This window comes from Copadichromis virginalis, linkage group LG12 (assembly GCF_057382275.1).
Source record: "Copadichromis virginalis isolate Kocher_CV1m ecotype Utaka linkage group LG12, C_Virginalis_male_GT1.1, whole genome shotgun sequence".
In the NCBI taxonomy this organism is placed as follows: domain Eukaryota; kingdom Metazoa; phylum Chordata; class Actinopteri; order Cichliformes; family Cichlidae; genus Copadichromis; species Copadichromis virginalis.
Genome location: NC_140629.1, coordinates 26,836,962 through 26,858,600, shown reverse-complemented (window position 1 = coordinate 26,858,600; position 21,639 = coordinate 26,836,962). Strand labels below are relative to the sequence as shown.

Sequence of the window (21,639 nt, the reverse complement as noted above, 5' to 3'; positions counted from 1 at the left end):
AAACCTGAATGCACCAAATGGGTTCGACTCTCGACGAGCCTCCCCTGAAGTTGGAGATGCTCACATGAGGTCTGCCTGCCTGGGTGGTCTCTCTACTTTAGTGAGCTGTTGCTAAGCAGCTAATAATAGTCGTGTTTGCTGAGTAATTTCTGCCCTTCTGGAACCAATCAGATGCAAGAAACTCCTGCAATCTGACAGCCCCAGAGGCGGGATCTCGAGTATTTTTTTCCTCTTCTCACCCCTCCTCTTTCTCTGCCTCCAAATGGAGAGAGGTCTTTTTCTTCATTTCTATTGAATCTCAGAGTTGGCCGTGACGCGCGGCCCAGGGGAAGACCACATAGATGTCACCAGAATGCTACGACTATCGAGGTTTCATACCCGACAACTTGTGTATGGAAATCACTTCGCGAAGCTCGCTTTTTGAGAGAAACTTACTTTTTTAAGAGACACGGTGAATGCGGTGAAAGCGGTGGAGACCTCCGGATCACGAAATGTTGGGATGGAAGGCGCAGACTTTGACTCGCCGTCTCCAACAGGAGTATGAAGCCCTACTTCACGGGTGTGAGATCTCCGAGAGTGAAACTCTGTTCTCTTGGGATATCGCTACACGCTTTCGGGGAAATACTATAAAGTGGGAAACCATATCGCTGTCCCCGCAACATGGCCTCGGCTGGTAATGCGCCCTCCGAGCAGGAAAACAGAGACCCCGATCGGCCGAGGATAACGCGGAGGAACAGGGGGGACTATACCCGCAACACACCGCTGGATTTGGAGTATTTGCAGCGGCCGAGTTACTGCGATGCGGGCTTTGCTCTGGAGCAGATTTCAGAGGTGCTTTTATTTCTCATCTTGAACGGGAAAAGGCTTTGTGATGCTGCTTTCATTGTATTCGTCGAAAAGAAAAAAATGTGGCCAAACTGTCCAGTCGCTGCTAGGTAACGGGACGGGCTGGGCACGGGGTACACAGCGGTAAGGCAAGGTTGCAGAAAAGCGCAAAGTAGTTGTGTTTGATTTCACGCGACTCTTCCGATGCAACCGGCTTATGATGAAAGATGTGCTGCAAGTTCTAAGTGCCCGTTTCCCCAGTACAAACACGCGATTGTTTCCAGTGCATCCCCAACCTAGAGCAGTCCCGCACCAGGCAAAAAACATGCAGCTTTTACTCTCGCAGGCAACGCTGCCATTGACCGTTTCATAACATCCAGCCTTTCTTTTACGCGGAGCACCCAAAGCTTTAAAGAGTTTCGGTGACACTGTCTAAACTTGGGTGACTCGTGTAAAGAGGAGGAAAGTAAAGAATCCATGTGGCTGCCCTCTTCCGTTCACAAATATTGTGATTCCTCCCCGTGATAGCTCCTTCACTTCCCCGTGCAGGCCGGAACACACGAGCGGCCAGACGGGGAGAGCGCGTGTGAGTGCGTGGTGGTGGTATTTGTGGTTTTACCACATGCGCCGATTCAGGGTATTTAATATCACCGGGCGATGTGTGCGTGCAGGTTACTTCAGTAGCAATCACACTACACCTCAAAATGTAACAGTTTCTGTCAAGTGGGGAGCATGTGGTCTACAGTGCATTCAGTATTTTATTTTATTCTGTCTTTTAAGACTTATAGTCTGCTACTAACAGCAGTATTGTGCTTCCAATGGCCATTTTACATAAAGAGTAGAACAAAGACACAAGGGAGCCTGCTTAGTAGTTGTGGTTTGACAGTTATGTCCTGTTTACCTGTGTCTACTCTGGAGGTCCAGATGTACTTATTTTGGACTATTAAAAAAAAATGATATATATATATTATTATTATTATTATTATTATTATTATTATTATTATTATTATTATTATTATTTGTATTCACAACTGGTTATTGTGGCTGTGAAGTGACAGGGAATGTTGGTACCTTCCCAGTGCATGTATTATGCTAAGGATTCTGATCTGACAGGACCTGTAGCTCGCACTCTGGGGAGTCCTCAGCACTGCCCAGGATCCCCAGCAGATTTGTGGTTTTTCAGTGAATAAAGGTTAGCAGAGGGATTTAGTGGATGTGTTGGAAGATCCCAGCTCTCTGACTTTAGATCCCCGGTTGTAGGTAAATGTGCAGTCTTACTGAAAAGAGAGCAGGTGGGATTCTTTGATCAAAGAGAGGCTTGTACTTTAAAACTGTAAAGGTTCTTTTAAGTGGACACATTTATTGTTGTAGCTTATTTGCATGTATACCATAAAATCTTTTGTCTTTAACCCTACAGCCTCACCTGAGCAGGTAAGTATGGTGCTTTGTCTGTTAACTGACAGTAACTCTGGGACTCTTGTCTTATCATAGGGGAAGGCAACTGGGAGGAAAGCACCTCTGTGGCTGAGAGCGAAGTTCCAGAGACTTTTATTTAGGCTGGGCTGTTACATTCAAAAGAACTGCGGAAAGTTTTTGGTTGTTGGCCTCATGATTTTTGGAGCTTTTGCTGTGGGCTTACGGGCAGCTAATTTGGAAACGGATGTGGAGAAACTCTGGGTGGAAGGTAAGACGCTCTTGATTATTTTGTTTTTTGACAAGCTGTGCAATTCATGATGTTTTTAAGTGTGACCTGCTGGGACTTTTCTTTATTTCAGTGCTTTTGAAACTGTTTGACTTCATATTGCATGTTTCCAAGAATTTGACACAGTTTAGTTTGGAGGAAGAAGGTTTGTTGGTGTTACTTAATGAAGTAGGTATGGGGATTGTTTATTGTATAGGTGCTGGCAAGCACCCAAGCAAAACTTGAAAATACTTGCCTATTCCCAACACACTTAGCTTCTAAAACCGTTCTAGATGCACACATAAGATGTGCAAGGGCTGAGTGTAACTATGCTCATAACAAGTTGTAATTAAGTTCATAAGGGGCTTTCGGGGTAGAAGAAATTTTTGTGAAAGCCGCCATTTTGTGAGATGTGTGTGAGTGTGTGTGTGTGTGTGTGTGCGCGCGTGTGTGTGTCTGCCTGCCTGCCCCCAGCAGTTGACTGTGTGTGGTCCCGTTTTGGACAGCTCTCAACTTTCCAAAAAGATTTGTCTCTGGCTGCAGGGAAAAAGCGGAGTGAGGGCAGGAACTCGTGTTTGCGGGGTGGATGGAACATTTGTTAGTTTTCCTTGTTTTTGAAATTCCTAAACAACTTATGAAGAGTGAAAATATATAAGGAAGAAAGAAACTGTGCATATGGGTGGTGCTTGTGGGGGGTTTAAGGGGAAGGGGCTGAGCTTTTTTTCCTTTCCTTTGATCCACATTCCTGCGCTTATGGGTAGAGTTGGCTGTAGGAGTCATGAATGGAGGAGCAGACTTGTTGAGAAATTGAAGTGGAGTACTGTTTGGTTATAAAAATGAATGCATTTTTTTAGCGTGTGCTTGTGTGGTTGCCTTTTTAACTTTTTTAAACCACTTTGTCTCAGGTTTAAAAAAAAAAAAGTTAACAAGATCAAGCACTAAAGCAAACTGATTCCTGTACAGATCAAACACCACACCTCCTGCCCGGGGTTGGCTGTTCTCCCCTTGCGTGCAGCTGCAGGGGTCTGACAGACAGCGTGTTCTTCTAATCTGCGGCGCAGGCGCAGTTGGCAACAGTTTAGGCAGAGGGGAGCCTCTTTGGGATAGGAATCCTGATTATACTCAGAGGATCGCACTGTTTTCACACCCTTTCACATGTCTGACCACGGTCGCGTATACTAAAGTGACCGGCACCTTTTGGAACTGAATATTATTGCACACTTCACAGTGCATCATTTACTCTTACACACAAGTGCTCAAATGAATTAGTAATATATTTATAACTTCTTGTAATTTATGTAAAAAAATGAATAAATCAAAGATTTGCAGGGACCTGTCGCCGTTTTGTTGCCTGTTTAATTTAATTTTAAACGCTGTGTGGGATTTTAACAAAAATTACTAAAAAAATACTAAGAGCATCACTTTGGCGTCTTCCTTCTCATACTGCTGCCCTTCTCAAAGAACGGGGTTTAGAAACATTTTGGCAAACTTTTTATTTAAAGCATATTTAAAAGGACAGCAATGAAGTCTTTTGGCTTCAAGATACATTGCAAGTGCAAACTGTAGACTTATTTCAGCTTCTTCAGAGTACTGAGGTTAAAATTACTAAAAGCTATAGCTTCAGAGTTATTGATTCAGTAGGTAAACGGTCTTCTTGTAGCTTCTCAAATGTGAGAATTTTTAGATTTTCTCAGTTTCCCATTATTATTTGCACCTTTTTGTCCTTGCAAGGTCTGGTAACTTGTGATTTATCAGCATTTTCAGACGTTTCAGCTGATTCTGTTGCAAGTTTAGCGCTGCTGGTGTTGCATCAAATTCAGGATACTCAAACCCAGAGTGACTGTACACTTTTGTTTTGTTCCACCAATAAATTTTGGTGTTGACAGAACTGAACCTGACCTTGACTGACACACAAGTAGTGTAGTGACCTCTGGTAGGCATCTACAAAATGGTCTCATACTGGCTCACACCAAGATGCGAACCCCTGCTCGTACACAGGCTCTGACTACAAGACAGGGCTGCTGTGGTTTTCTACATCCCGATAAGTGAGGGGTTCCAGATGCTGGTAGGGAGAGATCTGTTTGTTTAGATTAGACTGCACAGCTGAGGGATAGATTAGTTCTGCCTGGACCGTGGAACGCTGTGCTGGGCCGTGCTGGGGGACTGGCCCATCGTCCGAGAGGAAAAAGAGGAGAGGACAGAGTGCCTGTTTATGTTTCATTTGGTTGGAACTGCAGGCGACCCATGGACGACCCCACGTGGAAGCTGTGTGGCCTGTGGATGCGTGCGCTCATACAATACAGCCCAGCTCCCATCAGATCTCTCAGCTCCTCCAGTGTTGACCGGAGCAACATTCACGTTTGCGATCTCGTGTCGTGTCGGTCGTCACCTGCTTTCTGATAGCTGCAGAGCAGCTGAGGTCTCCGGCAGACCGCCGTTAAGTCTCTACTGCAGTTAGCTTGTAGGTCACGTGCCACAGCTTTTGCAGGGATTGTCTTTTCTCACACAGTGCTCACTCAGCACTGTTTATAAATACTCTGACACAGGAAGTTCTGTTTATTAGACAAAGTGACAGAGACCAATTGGGAGTGAGATGCATGCCTGCACAAAGACGCAGTGGTGTCAGACCTCTGAGGATGCATGGAAGTTTGTTCTTTACTTAACAATCGGGGCAAGATCGTAAGATTTTCAGTCTTGTTTTCCCACTTAGAAAACATCAAAGTGACCGTGGTTTCTATTTAGGGCAGATTGTATCCACACTACAGACAATCTCTGTGTTTATATCCACTCACAGGAAATGATTAGTTCAAACAGGAAGCTGTAGTATTGTGGTGTACTGTCTCCCCACACACAATTGTGGTCTGAAGCTCTCTGTGTGCTTTCCTCAGTGTTGGAAAACATGCTCACTGGCTTGCGACCTCAGATGCATCCTCAGCTTAAACCTGAAGATCATCTAGATGATCTTGCAGTGATTAACAATAAGCCACATTCATGGAGAAGAGACATGGATGAGCGAGGAATGAGAGTCCTTTAGGTTTCCTCCTGGCTGCAAATGGAAAATGGAGCCATCCCTTGGCATTCTAGGTTATGGCAAAAACAGGCCAAATTGTAAAGAAAATAGGAGCACTGCCTGCCACTAATTAAAACAGTATCACATAAACATTGGCCTTCCTGTAGGACAGCCCCTCTCTCTTTTGCTCCGTTTCTTTGCGGAGAGAAAGGCTGGAGATTATGGAGCTGTGCTGATTGGGAAGAGGAGACGCAGGGAGGGGATGGTTTGGAAGTTGGGGCTTTTGAAGCTTGAGCTCTGGGCAAGGGTTGAAGTTGAAGCCAGGGGTGAAGCCGACGATGTGGAGCTGTGGGGTAATCATGGCTGGAGTTTTATTTAGTCTATAGATTCAGCCTAGACTGAAGCGAGGATGAATTAAGTGGCTGCATTTTGTTCTCATCACACCTCAGGATCCAGAATTGTGAATCTGTGGACCAAAGAGGTTTGATGAAGGATAAGTGAAGAACAGTAACTGGAGGAGAAGACAGAGGCTTCGTGTTAACACTGGCGACTGCTACGTAAACGGCATGTTTTTGCAGTATTGACCGATGTCAGAGTTTATTTTAACTTAGCTGTGCTCCAATCTTAAAACCACTGACATGTTGACATGGCTACACATCAGTGTTGACCTAGAAATATATTACATCCAGTCAGACACTTTGCTCCGTAATGATTGGTTAAGGAAAATTGAATCTCTTTCCCCTATGGAAACTTATTACCAAGAAGGAAAAAGAGTGTAATTGCCTGACAGTTGTGTCTGATATCAAATGTATGGCAATTATATGAATGATTCAAGTTTAAAAAGAGCTTGTGGTCTCCAGATTTATGGCTGGGACTGGGGCACAGGGCAGTGGATTGTAGTCTCAAGGTTGCAGACTGAGGGGAGGGCCTCGGTCCCGGAGTGCTTTCTTGGGGGGCATAAGTGCAGAGGCTGGGGGCCACTGGGGTAGACCCCTGAGACCCTGAGGTCATCTTGTGGAGGCCCCACTATTTAAAACCTTACCTGATACTCACCCTGTGGCCTGGGTGCAGAGTGAAGACTCACAGCAGAAGTGGGAGGGGGGGGGTGGAGGAACTGCAGCAAAGGTCGCAGCTGTCACCGGTCACTGTTTGTATATGTTCACGTGCGGGCATGTCGCATGTGTATGCCTACTGTATAATAGAGCGCCTCAGTGCCAGCTGTTTTGTTTCGAGTTTGCACTCTTTTCTAATTGTGTGATGATTCAGTTTTGTGAGTTTCTGATCAAACTTTTAAAATCTCTTCTCCAGCAGAGGGCAGTGAATCTATTTTTTTATTTAATCTCTGAATTACTGTATAATAATTTTATGTCAAATAAATATCCAAGTGCAACAACAGCGCGCATCATCATTCCAGCTTCAACGACAGAATACACTTGAAGGAGCGACATGTCACAGAGGGAGTAATTTCAAAGTCATACTGCAGAAATTTCACAATTTAATTTCCTTTTAAATTGAAAGTGGAGCGCCTCTAGCCTGTCCCTGAAATCAGTATGGTAACAGTTACAGTGGTGCCAGGCTATGTTTGTGTGGAGCCGGATTTAAGGTTTCAAAATCCAGTCTGATAGGATCAAATGTTGTTGTTGTTATTTTATTTTTTTTCTAAAGCCATTCCTTGCCCGTTCCTCCGTGTCTGTTTTGTATCTAGTATGATTAAGAACTGAGTCAACAGAGCTGGTGGTTGTTTTGTTGTTTTGCTGGTAATGGCAGTGGAAAAGGGTGCAGTATAATGTTAAGTGCATGCAGAAGAAGCCTTGACATCCTTTTTTGTGGAGGAGGAGGAGTGCCCTGAATGTGGTGTCTCCACTGAGAGGATTGTGGTTTGCATGGCTGAATTATTCAGCTTTTGATGTGTATACAAGCATAGATACATGCATGGGTGCATGTGCACACACACATGTACGCAGAAAGAGGCTTTGGAGTTTTGGTTCTGTGAATGAGTGGGTGGTTGAGCAGGGTTGGCATGCCAGTCTATTTTGGTAGTATCTTTTTTTTCCCTTTATCTTTCTTTTTCTCTCTTTCCCTTTCACTCTTTCTCTCACACTACACCTCCTGCAGCTTTCTTTCAGCAGAAGCAGCAGCAAGCGATCAAACATACAAACGCCCCCCCCCCACACGCAATATTTCTCCCTAGTTAGCGCGGCATACACGACATAGAGTCATCTATTCTTCTCTCCTCATCAGTTTCGCTCCCTGACATCAAATGTATACAGTAATACTCAAACGTGAGCGCACCTACACATGCGCGCTTGTTCCAAACTGCACTCCGCTGAGTTTGTGTTTATCAGTTCACTACAAACATGATTAAACCCCTCTATAAGGAATAACATTCCAGTGTGTTGTGTTAAACTTTACGAGTTGATGAAAAGTGCAGGCTGGCTGGTGAGGGATTTAGTGTGGGGAAACATTGCGCCTCTGATACTGTACACAGACTCGCTGCGCTGTTTTCTCAAGCTAGCGTTTGAAAACAGCTTTGTGTATATTAGGCCTACCTGGCAAAAGTGAATGTGAAATACCATTTAAAAATTTGCTCGTCAAGCGTTCCCCGCGTGTGTGCGGGCGTGTGTGTGTGTGTGCTCCCAAGGCAAGCATGCTCCCATTCACAAACAACATCCTGAGATACCTCCAAGCACTCTGTTTACATTTTGCATTCTTTCAGGCGCTCTTATTCAAAAACCAGAGCCCTGCGAATGACCGACCACAGGAGACTGTGGAGAGAATTACTCTCCCCCTCTACCTCCCTCTCTCTCTCTCGCTCTCTCTCTTCTGTTCTTCTCTTTTTCTCTCTGCCAGAAAGGTCTCTCTCTTTACCCGAGCCTCCTTTCCCCCCCTCCTGCCCCCCACCCTCCCACCACTCCCCCGTCCCTGGCTGGAGAGAGAGTGGCCTCAGAATGCCAGATGTATTACAGAGTGAGCCACGGCAATGTAAACACTCAGCCCTGCCATGAGAGCAGGGTGGTCTGGCCTCCCTCCTTCCCTTCCCTCCCCTCGCCTCCTCTCCCTCCCTCTTCCCCTTTCCTCTGTTCCCTCCCTCACAGCGATGACTGCCAGAAGGGTGGAGAAACACCCTTCTGTACAAAACAGCAGAGGGAGAGTGTGTGTGTCTGTGTGTGTGTGTTGGAGAGGAGACTGAGTGAGGGAAGAAGCAAGAGTATAGTAGCAGTAGTGTGTTTGTGTTTTGGCTGCAGTGCCTACCGTACACTAGGAAAGAGAGATTGGGGTGTGGATTGATGCTTCTCAGACTGCAGAGCAGAGAAATTTTCTCGCTAACATTTCCAACTGTGTGTGTGTGTGTGTGTGTGTGTGTGTGTGTGTGTGTGTGTGTGTATTTTGTTTTATTTTATTTTTTTTAGCCCCTCTGGCACACCACAGTTACATACGTAGCTGTATATTTCATTGCAATTCCTGCAGCACGTCGTCATAGAATCTGGCAACCACGGCAGTTACACAAGTACCACACATGCACATGCAAGACATAAAGATACAAAGATAACATTTCCTCTGTCAGATGATTGAAAAGTCAGGAGCTCCAGATTGAATCAGCATGCAACTGAGTGAAATCGTCTCTTGCACTGTAACCTATCTGCATAAAGAGCACTGGGTGTTATAAAGACCATGTTTACACTTAAACATTTTCTACTTCGTTGTTCCCTGGCACGTGCACTACTCCAGTGTTTTTGGACCTGTGCATTTGTCCATTTTATTATTTGCTCACCCACCCTATGTTGCAGAGGGTCTAAGGCATAGGTGTCAAACTCTGGCCCGCGGGCCAAATTTGGCCCGCAGCCTAATTACATTTGGCCCGCGAAGCCATACCAAATTACTATTAGAGCTGGCCTACTGGTATTATACAGCTAATATATATATTGTTTAGTATTAAGCTTTGCTTGTTCCATATTCAGTTTTTTCAGCAAAACGTGTTTGAGTCCATTAGAAAAGATTCATTCTTATATCTGGAGGAATAAATATATTTCAATAAATATTAACGTTAGCCCGCAACTTTGTTTTAGTTTTGAATTTTGGCCCACTGTGTATTTGAGTTTGACACCCCTGGTCTAGGGCCTACTGGAGCTGACACAGAGCAATAAGTATTGCTTATAGTACATTGGATAGATTTCAAGTCCATCACAGGATCCCAGAAATGGGAAGCTTTTGTATACTTCTAATGCTCTTCAAGTTTGGACACCACTGTGCTGTCTTTCAGTCTGAACTCTTCCTGTCATGCTGGGTTTTATCAGTCACTAAATGTCATTCTCTAATTTGTCACTCACCCCCATTGCATGACCCTTTCCAGAAGAAAACAAAAAAAATTAGGAAATCTGTCTTGACTGTCAGCAGTTAATTCAGCAAGAAGAACAAATTGCAGGCGTTTTCTAGTATAGTCTGTGTCTATACTAGCGCTGATTTCTAGCTAGCTACACATTCACTGTGTGTGCAAATGATCATTTAATATGTATTTCTAGGCTTTTTACAATGGATTGAGATTGTTTTTGGTTTAAAAACAACACTTACAGTGACAAAGGTAGCTGAATGCACGGGTTTGATATTTAGGTTAGATGCACATTAAAGTATCGAGTTGGGTCAGTTTCATATATCTTCCATCTTCTTGTTTCAAAATAACTATTTCATACACATTTACAGTTGTTTTATAGTTGATGTATTTACTGTGTGAATTATTAATACATACATTGTAAATGTATATGTTCATTCAAAAATGTATGAATTTCACCAAATAACATGTTTCACCACAGACCCTAATACTGTGATCCATGTAAACCATAAACACTTTGCCTCAAAATAAAGGGACCAGTGCTCTCACTATAATCCGCCCTTCTGTAAAAGTTTGGCTCTGGTTGTTGGGCAGACCTATACATAACAGAATGGAGTATAAACAACCACCATTTGCTGGACTTATAAACTAGATGATAATTGCCATTAACAAAAAAAGAGAAAGTTGTAGTGCATTTCACTCTTACCTTTGTCAGGCACAAAGTGATGGATACATCCCAGAAAGCTGCACGAGCAAGCAAGACACAGAAGGTCCATGAGATGCCCTGAACGCAAAAATGAGATCACCCCTTATCCAAATAACCTCAACATCCTGTCTGTTTTAAACTCGGTGGGTGCACTGCTGGGAATCTGAGCAAGTCAGATTCCCAGCAGTGTACTAAGTTTGCCCATGTTTAAAACAGACTGGGCGACTGGTTGTTGTGATGAGTGCAGAACAGATGCAAGTTCAGAGGTTCCTTGATTTATTAGTAAGATGGAATAATAGTTGAATTATGAGGGTGGTAGCCGTGAATCTCAAAAAACAAATACAGATCCTGTTGGTTTTTCTTTGTCTTACTTTCATACTGTTTCTGTGTCCTTTATTGCACACTCAAGAATGTGTGGTTTCTTTTTGGGATCCCTGAAATCATTGACCATCTTTACAGGAAATGACAAAGAGATAGCTAGTTGAGATTGGTTGTTGAGGCTCATGTCACGGTCTGTTATGGTTTGGTTGTGAGCCAATCACAAGGCTGTAAATGCAGCAAAAGGCTGGCTTAAATTTGACAGGCACTGCAGAAGAATACAGAATGTGATGGGGGGTTTTTTCCCTGTCCTGGAGTCTTTTTTTTTTCTTCATTATCACACACCTGAGAATGCAGAAAATCTGCTGCAGTTTAATTGGACATTATCTGGTCTTTACCTGCCAGCTTCCTGGAACAAAGTACGTGTGCTTTCAGATTTTACAGATGTGTGAAACCACACAATTATCACCGGCATTCACCGCTAGTGAGTGAGCGTAACGTGTGGTGCATCTTTTGCATTGCATTCAAGCAGGTCCCTCTATAAAACCAAACAGAATATTTACAGTTTTATGAAGCAGACAACTGTAGAAAATAACTCAGTTTGATTCTCTAAAAAATGTACAGAATTCATGGGTAAAATCGGCTAGACTTTATCAGAGTAAGAGGTGTACTATCGCTGAAGAGTTTATAAAGCTTTCGCGTCACTTTAGTGATGGTGGCTTCAGATCTGCCATGTCTGTTTGGCTGCATTATGACATCACTTTTAATTGAACTACAACCACTGCATGCACACATGCTACAAAAACAGACTTTCTGTCAATGTTTCCTTCCCCAACTACTCTTTACACAGCTCTCTGAATCCATTGGCACTGAATAGGATTTTTTTTTTTTCGTGGGGGGTGGGAGAGGCGAGAGGGACCTGAATGAAGGCAGCAACGTGGAAGAATCTGCCCATTGAGGAGTGTGTGAATGTACACCTCGGGCCCAGGGGAAGCTGCATTGGGAGCCAGCCGACTGCTAAATACACCCATTTTAGGGGCCGCAGAGGCCGGACAGGTGATTAGCATAATCAGGGGAGAGGGGAGCTATACATATGGTAATGCAGTAGTTGGGGGGTGAGGTTTGGTGGTATGGGTGGGGATTCTGGGGGCAGTGGTTGGCAGCTGGGGTGTGTCGGGGGTCGGAGTGTTTCGGGGGTGCGCTGCTGCATGAGGAGACCCTCGGCTACAGCTGCCAGCCCGAGGACTTCCAGTCTCCGTTCTGTCACTCTCATGTTTTTTTCCTCATTTTTTTATTTCACAGTTTTCCACTCTTGACCACGATTGTTTTACACTCCCCTCTCTGTGTGGCAGCCCCCTCTTCTTATAAGCTGACAGGAGGGAGGGAAAGAGAGTGCAAGGGAGGGAGAGCAGTACAAGTGAGGGGAACTCACCACGGGTCAGATAGGGTCTCGGCTCCCAGTAAGGCCTTTCACCACATATTTGTGGCTGTGTGCACACCTGCATTGCAGAGTGAACATTGGAAACTGCTGTTAATGCTCTGTGGATTGCTGTGCGTGCTGCTGCAGTGAGCGCTCCTTCTCCTGCTCGCAAAGTTGTTCTGAGCCTTTTGCATCTCTTTACACACTGGCATCTCCTTTGCCAGTTCCTGTCTCTCTTTTTCCTCTCATCAAACCCTGTCCTCATATTCTGTGTGCTCCTGGATTAAAGCCTGGACTTCTTTCTTGCTTGTTCCTGTGGCGGGCTGATCATAATCTTGTGCCCGCCTGCAGTTCAACAATTCTCTAACACTTTTTGACAATGCTTTGACAGAAATCTATGCCACTTTTTTTCCCCGCTGCAGCTAAATATTTTAGATCGGTGTATAAAGTGATAAACAAATGCATTCTAGCATAGATCTGTTGATGTTTATCTACTTTTATTGAGAGGGTCTGTCACATTGCAGTGATGATATCCTACAGAAAATGGGAGCAGCAGAAAATCTAAGAAAAAAGATGAACTCAGAGCCGTGGCAGCAGATGGATAAGAGAAAGCAGACAAATGGTGGAGGACAGAAACAGGTGGGGTCCTCTTAGTGATCAAAGCAGGTTATTGACAGTAGCAGCTGAATGGGAGACAAACAGGAAGTAGGAGATGTCACTGGACAGACCTACTGTGGGAAACTACCTGAGCAGTGTGACCAGGAGCAGATACCAAGCAAGTTCAAATAAATGACCAAGATAGCCAAGTAACAGATGTCCATCCATCCATTTGCTTCCGCTTATCCTTTTCAGGGTCGCGGGGGGCGCTGGAGCCTATCCCAGCTGTCATAGGGCGAAAGGCGGGGTACACCCTGGACAGGTCACCAGTCTGTCGCAGGGCTAACACATAGGGACAGACAACCATTCACACTCACTAACACATTCACACCTAGTGGCAATTTGGATTATCCAATTAACCTATCCCCACAAGCTGCATGTCTTTGGACGGTGGGAGGAAGCCGGAGTACCCGGAGGGAACCCACGCAAACACGGGGAGAACATGCAAACAGATGTATTTTTATTATATTAGTATATACTCTCTTTCCAAACCTCATGAGAAAGTTTGAAATCAGCCATAGTCTAAATAAAACTATGTCTTAAACATAACTGAACTACCAATGAGAAAAAGATGACCTTGTGTGCAACGGCATGGAGTTAAAGATGAAATATTCTTATCATTTTAAAAAAAGACAAATGTTTTTATTGTCTCTTGTGCAATTTTATGTTGGAAGACAAAAAGAAAGGAAGAGTTATATAATTTTTCTCTATACTCCTCAAACTTTGCCTCAGGATTTAGGACTCCTATAGCCCAAGGCTGCCTCTAAGCACCTGCCTGAAAGTTTAAAGGAGTGTTGCTAGAAAACTGCAAAGATTTTGTAGGTCGCTGTTTTTTTGCAGTTTGTAATGTAATAAGAAATGGCAGTATACAGAACCGGTGGAGATCAAGTAACAAACTTTGACAAGAGTACTGCAAATAGGATTGCTAAAACGGAAAATGAAAACCATCGTCTGACTCCTAAACCTACAGGAGGATTTGGCAAACTGCTCTGCTGCCTACATTACTTTAGTGTCAGAAGTTCTGGATGTTGTTATGGACTGAAAATTTTCTTATCACTGACTGAGCATCTCCACGAAGAAGTCTTCACCCCTGACTAAGTGGTCAGACCAAGAAAGATTCTTGGTAGGAAGAAAACCACCATTTAAGAATTCTGCAGAAGTGTTCCTCTTCCTCAGATCCAAGTATTAATACAATAATGTTTCAAGTTCGCAATCCTGTTGACTTCACTTCTTGGTTTTCACTCTGGCTTATATCATCCACTGTGAGACCTGCTATGAATAGGTGTGTGCCTGTGCTCAGTGCGTTGAATTAATTCACTTAGGACAAAAGTTAGGATAAGGTTCTCAGTATGTAGGTAAATGGGATATTTATGTTATAGTTATTTAATAATTGAACAGAAAATACCAAAATGTCTTTATAGGAGATTATGGGTTGATTCATTAGAAAGAAAATGGTTAATAATATCAATCTTTTAATACCAGCCTATGGAAAACTTGAAAGCACAACTTGAAAAACCACAGTAAGAACCTTTCATACCTTTGCAAATATTCATTAAGTACCAGTATTGCTAAACTCGAGAGAAACCCAAAATATCAAGCTCTTGTATGAAAGCATCATTTTTCTGTCTCATGCAACAGGTGTCACTTCCCAAGTTTAAAAGATCTTTTCAGTGTAAATCAACTTAAATTTGATTTTCTTTACACAACTTTTAAAGCAGCTTTTTAAGTACATGCCGTTGTAGTTTCATGGGGTGGTCGTCTCTTTATCCCTTTGATAATACTGGAGGTTCAGATTTTGGGAGGTCGCTGTAGACTTGGTAGCAGTGAGATGACCTGGTTTTGGGGGGCTTCCTCTTCACCATAGGGGGTGCCTGCTGGGATGGAGGGCTAATCCAGCTAATCCGTTCTCTGCAAACAGACACACACACCCACACACACACACACTCACACACAGAGATGTGTTCAGCCGCATGCAAATACATATAATACATTATGTCACAAATCTTTAGTTAGTGGAGCAGGTCAGGTGTTTCAGACTATTTATTCATAGATGTGTAAATATGTTCAGGTGTACACTGAACATAATTGGGATTGGAATTATACCAGCATCACTCACAGTTACAGGAGTGGTTGCCGCCGGTGGTGCGTGTTCTCCTCGAAAGTTATGGGCTGCTTCCGTTGTCAGACATAAGAGATGTGCTGGGGTGGGGACAAGCTGTTGTGTGTTGCATGGAAAGGAGAGAAAGCTGGCGAAAGGATATGGGGGGTGGTTTGGCTTTGACAGAGGGGCCGGGCTGATTGCCATCATGATCTGGCCAATCACAGTGTAGAGCTGAATAGAGCAAAGAGAGAGAGAAAATGAGAATGAGGAGGGGGCGTTCAGATCTGAAAGGAGGAAGGGGGTGATGTCAGTTCCTTAGAAACCTACTTTCTCTCCTTTGGTGCCCGCCACCCCCCACCATTCCTCTACTTTGAGAATAGGGGGACCAGGGGTTAATGTTATGCAACATGCTGAATACCCACACCGAGGGCTCCACTACAGTGACAAGCATAGGCCTCTTCTCTTCTCTTCTCTTCTCTTCTCTTCTCTTCTCTTCTCTTCTCTTCTCTTCTCTTCTCTTCTCTTCTCTTCTCTTCTCTTCTCTTCTCCTAAGGTTTTTGGTTTCGTTTGTCAATCATTAATAACTAATAACTCGTACACTACAAACCCATGTAGTCAACAGTGCGCACTAACTCAGTAAAAATAAATACAGACATGATTAGCTAAATAACTAACTAGTCATATGCTGCTGATTACTTTGATTAGCAGTTTGATCTATTACAAGTAAGAAAATAATAAAATATTTCTGTCACAAGTTTCTGGAGCCTAAGTTCATGAACACAGGTGAAGAAACTGGACTTTTGAAAACCAGAAAGCAGCTTGCTGATTCCAGTTCTGTCAGAATACATATAAGTTTTGTGATTTATTGGAATGAAAGCATTTTGGCTCAAAACCAGTTGATGGATAGTACAATTTGACTTCACCAGACTCTCTTAATTATCTATTTTGGATGTGTACTTTTCATGTCACTCTAAAACATTACAAATGATTTTTGTTTTCGTAAGAGACCGAGGCCGGTAAGGGAGGGATTGAAAATTATTTCCACTTTGTTTTGGTCTCAGCAGCTGAGCCTGGAGCGGGACACCTTCAAGATATCAACACATGCTGGGGTCAACCAGTTTTCTTAGGCGAAGGAATATGGGAATATGTGTCATTGAAGAAACACAGCTGTGTGTTCACGCACACTCGTGTGCACATGCTTGCACGTATGCTGAGTGTGTGCGCACACACATACATGTTTTCTTGGTCCAGCTGGGGTGTTAATTTCACCCCAAGGCTGTGTGAGTGTTGACCCCAAAACTTTGTAACCTCGTGAAGTGTGGAATTCTCGAAGCCCGAGGCTGTAATGTGCTGTTTCCTGTAGCGGGAGAGTACATTCCTTTGACTTGTCCCATTCCTCGCTGCTTGCTGTAAACTCAGGATCTTTGGGTGGCAGTCCACGACTTGGAAAGAATTCAAAACAGACAGTGGGTTCTTTCTAAACTTGATCCTCCCATCCCCCTGTGCCATCTCCACACGTGTAGAAGGGTATTGACTGATGGATGCACCTTTTTCCATATACCCGTGTTTCCGTTGTCCCTCCTGGCAGTGCGCTTAAACCAAGCCTCAGGCTAGCATTGCCTTTGAGCGTTGAGTGTATCAGACAAGCCGACTTGTTAGTGCGCTGTCAGTGTGCGTCAGATCTTAATCAGTTCCGTGCGCTTTCCTTTGAAGGGAGGGCTGGTGTAACGGACCTCTGTAGCTGGCCTAGCAGTGGAAAGCATGTCGCTCCAGTTAGCCTAGGCCTGCTATTAATGATGAGCATTATAAACATGCATTCAGACAGGTTCAGATAGGAATGCTGTTTGAGTCCAGAAAAAAAGAAATCAAATGTGTTTTCCTAATGCCCCAAGACATGGCCCATCTCTCCCTTTTCCCTTGGTCTGACTGGGTGGTCCAGCCCAGCAGAACAGGCATGCTTATGTTCAACTTTAATGCCATTACAGTAGACAAAAAAATATTCAATCCATGCCCACTGTTACACGGATTGAGCAGAATTGTTAAATTGGATTAAGGCATAATAAAATGCTACAGATTTTTCACATAGTCTGCTCTCTCACTGGACAGTTTTCTTGTTTTGTGTATGTGTGTGGCTGGGTGACCAAGTGAAATAATATGAGTATAAATTGCTCGAGCTTTCGCTGAACGGCTCAAATTATCAGCTCGTAAATTAGAAACAGACACACCAAACTGGGGGATGCACATGAAGACACATGAATCTTAAACCTGAACACAAAACGTAAACAATTCTGGTACTTTTTTAAAATTTAATTTGCCTTATAATTTTGCTCATATCTGCCCATCCTTGCATGCCCGCATTCGTTTGCATGCATGTGTATGTTTATGTGTGTGCGTGTGTGTTTGTGAGGGATACTTTGCCAGACGTTCCTTGGATGTACTTGGGTGGAGCTGGACAGCTAAAGGGTCTGAAAGGCTGCTTTTGTAGCTCGGGCTAGCTCAGGGCTCAGAGCGCACGCACAGGGCTTAGTCTCACCACGATACTGGGAGCAAAGCCTGGAAGACAGCCTCTCTCTATCAAACACACACACACACTAGTGTCACACACAAATGCAGACAACGTGTTTTGGCGCTGCTGACAAGTTAGCAAATTTAAGGAGAAACACTGAGCTGTTTGTGAAATGTGGATTTGTTGAGGTGATGCTGCTTTTGTGGATTCAAAGGACTTGGGATGTTTGCCATTGTAGTGTTACAAGCTTACTGTGAGGAGAGTGCTTTTATTTAAGATACAAGTCAGATAATGTCACAGACAGGCTGCGATGTCTGTGGGTCTGCTTTGCAGAACGAGCAGGGGATCTCTTGTGTGAGTCGCAGACTTTATAGCACACCATGCTGTTTGTGTGTGTGCATTATTATTATCTTGTAGTTCAGAGCAAAATAATGCATTACAATAAAAAAAGTATGCATGATCTGGAATGGATCTGGTAGCAGTGTGATGTTTTCTAGTCAGCTGTACTCCTGTTTTACTTGAAGAACCAGAACGAAAGTCAGTGTTTTAACCTTTACTGTGTCTATATTTTGCAGATATTTGTGCCTTTGTGTCAGAAAAACACAGACTTTTTAAGCACATATTCAAAGCCAGCACAATTCTGGCCCCTAACCCTTACATGCAGTTTTTCTTAACCTTTAACTTTACTAAATAAGATTTTGTGAATCAAATGCAATAATGGTCTGGATGTTTTCACAAAAGCCTTAAATATGTAACTTCACTCTTCTTTGTCAAGTTGGCGGGCGTGTGAACCAGGAACTCAAGTATACAAGACAGAAGATAGGCGAGGAGGCCATGTTTACCCCTCAGCTGATGATCCAGACGCCGCGGGAGGAGGGAGCCAATGTTCTAACTGTGGAGGCGCTCCTGCAGCACCTGGAGTCAGCTATCCGAGCCAGCAGAGTTCATGTTTACCTTTATAACAGGTAACGTGCCTCTTGTCATTTTGTATCTAAGCATCATGTTTTCCAATTCTGGACAAGTTAATTCAAGTTTAATATCTTTAGTCCAATAACTGTATCTGGCTTCCTCTTTATTCTAACACAGTGGCCAGTAATCTGTGAGTGTAGCCCTGTTATAGGTCCAGGTATAAATTCTCTTACTTGTGTGTCAGTCAACATTTCTCAGCTACAACGCTGACACGATGTGCTCAGCTCATTCAACATTGTTGGAAGTAAACGAATAAGCTGATCCCAACAGTGGAGTAACCCTCCTGCAAACTAGCATTTGGAGGTGTGATTGCAGAACGGCACAAAAAATCATTTTTTTTAGTAACCCTTTTACTTTATGAAAAAAGCTCTATCCTACAAGCTGGAACAATTTAGTTTGAAATATGTCTGAGTAGGAGTGCTGAAAGGTGCTGTAACGTGGTGCACATGTGCAAACTTTTTTCTGTATGCTATCAACTCTTGTGCTTATTTAAACAAAATCATATCAGCCAACACTATAATCAGCAGGAAAAAAACAAATCGATGCACCTCAAGTGGTAATCTCTGAGTGAATTCATTGCTGTACATGACGAGATATAGCAATTATTCTGTGTGTACAAACACAAAGAAATTCGTAATGATGAAGGATATATTTGTATTATTCCTTGTTCAGTTGATCCTGGGTGCACTCGTCGTGTTTATGTGGTGATGAAAAAGTTAAACTTTTGTTCTGGATGAAGCATTCTCATTGGGATGAAAAGTTTCGTCACTCATCCAAGTGACTTTTTCACTCTCTTTTTCTCCTTTTCAGACAATGGAAATTAGAAGACTTATGCTACAAATCAGGGGAAGTAGTCACAGAAACACATCACCTGAATCAGGTGAGACACAACCAGCACAGTGTGTATAGTTTTTCTGTTTTTTACTTTTTATCTCTGTATTGTTGCTACTTCTTCAGTGTTTGTCAATTCTATTATTTGCTCAACCATTTAGATCATAGAAAGGCTACATCCCTGCCTCATCATCACACCTTTGGACTGCTTCTGGGAGGGGGCTAAGCTCCAGCCTGGAACAGGCTATCTCCCGTAAGTACTTAAAAGCTCTTTTTGACTAGACAGAATCTGCATTTGTGATGTGATCATTACTACATATCATTGGATTGACCAAACTCTTCCAAGCTTATGGCCAAATGATCAAATCCTAATTGGGCTTACATAATAGCTTTATCTACTGTGAGGCCAGTTGGCAAACTGATTCAGATGATGTTGGGACAATAAGACCTGAAGTGCTGAGCTCAGCTCATAACGGTAGTGTATACAGTAGCAGTGGCAATGTGATAATGAGAAAGAGATGACAAGAGATGTGAATCTTTGGATCTTGCATTAGCCCCTTTTATAAGTGGCAGCTCTAACACACTCAACCCATCTAAAGAAACACCACAGAGAAACAAGTGTGTGTGTGTGTCCTGAACTCGTCCCCTCTGAAGGCTCTATTGTAGTGGTTGCTGGCATGCGTATCGCTGGCGATGGTTTCTCTCGAGCCCTGGGCCTCACACCATTGTCTGGCCGTTCTGTTGCTAATGGCCTGCTGCTACAGTAATACTCAGCAGACCTTTACCTCTGCATGTGTTTATGCATGCCCATATTGTGCGTCGTCTTCATCAGTGCATACATGCGTTTCTGTCGATGTGTAAAGGTGTATCAGCTTGAGTCACCATCATCAGAGTGCGTGGATGTGTGTCTATCTGTGTGAGTGTGAGTGTCTGGACCTAGATGGTAAATAAGGTTTTTACTATGTTCTGGTTGGGAGGCTGGGAATAATAACCCAAGCCTGGTTAAGCACATACAATGTCGTCTGAATGGCAGAGAGAAAAAGAGAGATCGGTATGTGTGAGGAAAAGAGAGCATAGAGGGACGAGGTCTGGGTTGGAGCAGGAACTCAGCTTTTGCATGATGGGAAATTATCGCCACTTATTACATAGCAAGAAAGAGATTAGTTACCGTTATCAGAATTGTGCCTTTTTCATCGGCTAAAATGTAATCTTGAACTTTTTATCTTTTTGTGGTTTTATTCCCTTCAATGAGAAATAAAAAGTGATGGGCAGATAATGTTTAAGAACATAAAACAAAACCTTTCATTCAAACAGGTGTAAGGTAATCTTTTGTAATCATCCAGATAGGCCAGAATTTGAATCTAGTGTTGACCTGTCAACTCTAATGGATATAGTGGATGGCTTAGGTAACATTTTTTATTGTCATTTGACTATAAGATTTTACTTTTTGGGGATCCAAATGCAGCTATTCTTAGGAACAGAAACCTAGCATCATAAAAGCACACTAACATTTGCCTTTAACCTTTGCAGAGGCAAAGGACTTGTGCAGTGGACCAATTTTGACCCTAAGGAATTCCTTGAGGAGTTGCCACAGCAAAACCACGTGGAAATCTTTGAGGAGATGTTAGAAAAAGCGGACATTGGGCACGGCTACATGGATAGACCCTGCCTGAACCCAGCCGATCCTGACTGCCCCCGCACCGCGCCCAATAAGAACTCGACTAAGGTGGGCATGCATCAAGCCTCAAGCTTTTGGCTCGGAATATCTCAATAAGTGTGGGGTATTAATATGTTTCGCTCAAACGTAAAGTGTTTAGTTTGAGATTAGTTGTTGACAGTTATTGCTTTTATTGCTCCAGCCATTCGATGTGGCACGGGCTCTGAGTGGAGGCTGCCATGGTCTGGCCAGGAAGTACATGCACTGGCAGGAGGAACTGATTGTTGGAGGGACCACCAAGAATGGCAGCGGACCCCTGCTCAGGTAACATAACCGAACTTGCTTCTTCGTAAACACTGTAGTAATCATGACAGCGCGTATTCTGGACAGACTGTGTGGTTTTTGTTCTCTTGTGCAGCACGTGCACATTTGCGTGTGTGCTGTGTGCTATAAATCTTGCAGTCATTAGCAAATTCCAGTGAAATCTTAGAGCTCCAGCTGTTCCTGCTCAGCTCTGGCTGCTCTGCTTGGACACTACCCACTCACACACACATGTGTATGCACAGAGTGATGTATTGCCTGGCTAGTTTGTCCAAATATACAGCGATATGTGGACTTAATTCCAGCACAA

The 21,639-nt window shown here is 43.5% G+C and overlaps 1 protein-coding gene across 1 annotated transcript in view; it reads left to right on the top strand.

Moving 5' to 3' along the window:
* The first annotated feature begins 272 nt into the window (after positions 1-272).
* ptch1 (patched 1) overlaps positions 273-21,639 on the top strand; it is a 50,607-nt gene continuing 29,240 nt past the window's right edge. Inside the window, exons 1-7 of the mRNA XM_085475711.1 lie at positions 273-831; positions 2,317-2,509; positions 18,327-18,516; positions 19,331-19,400; positions 19,513-19,604; positions 20,882-21,077; positions 21,211-21,332. Coding sequence (XP_085331837.1) covers positions 661-831; positions 2,317-2,509; positions 18,327-18,516; positions 19,331-19,400; positions 19,513-19,604; positions 20,882-21,077; positions 21,211-21,332 — 1,034 coding nt within the window. The 5' untranslated portion in view covers positions 273-660. The remainder of the gene's footprint in view (positions 832-2,316; positions 2,510-18,326; positions 18,517-19,330; positions 19,401-19,512; positions 19,605-20,881; positions 21,078-21,210; positions 21,333-21,639) is intronic.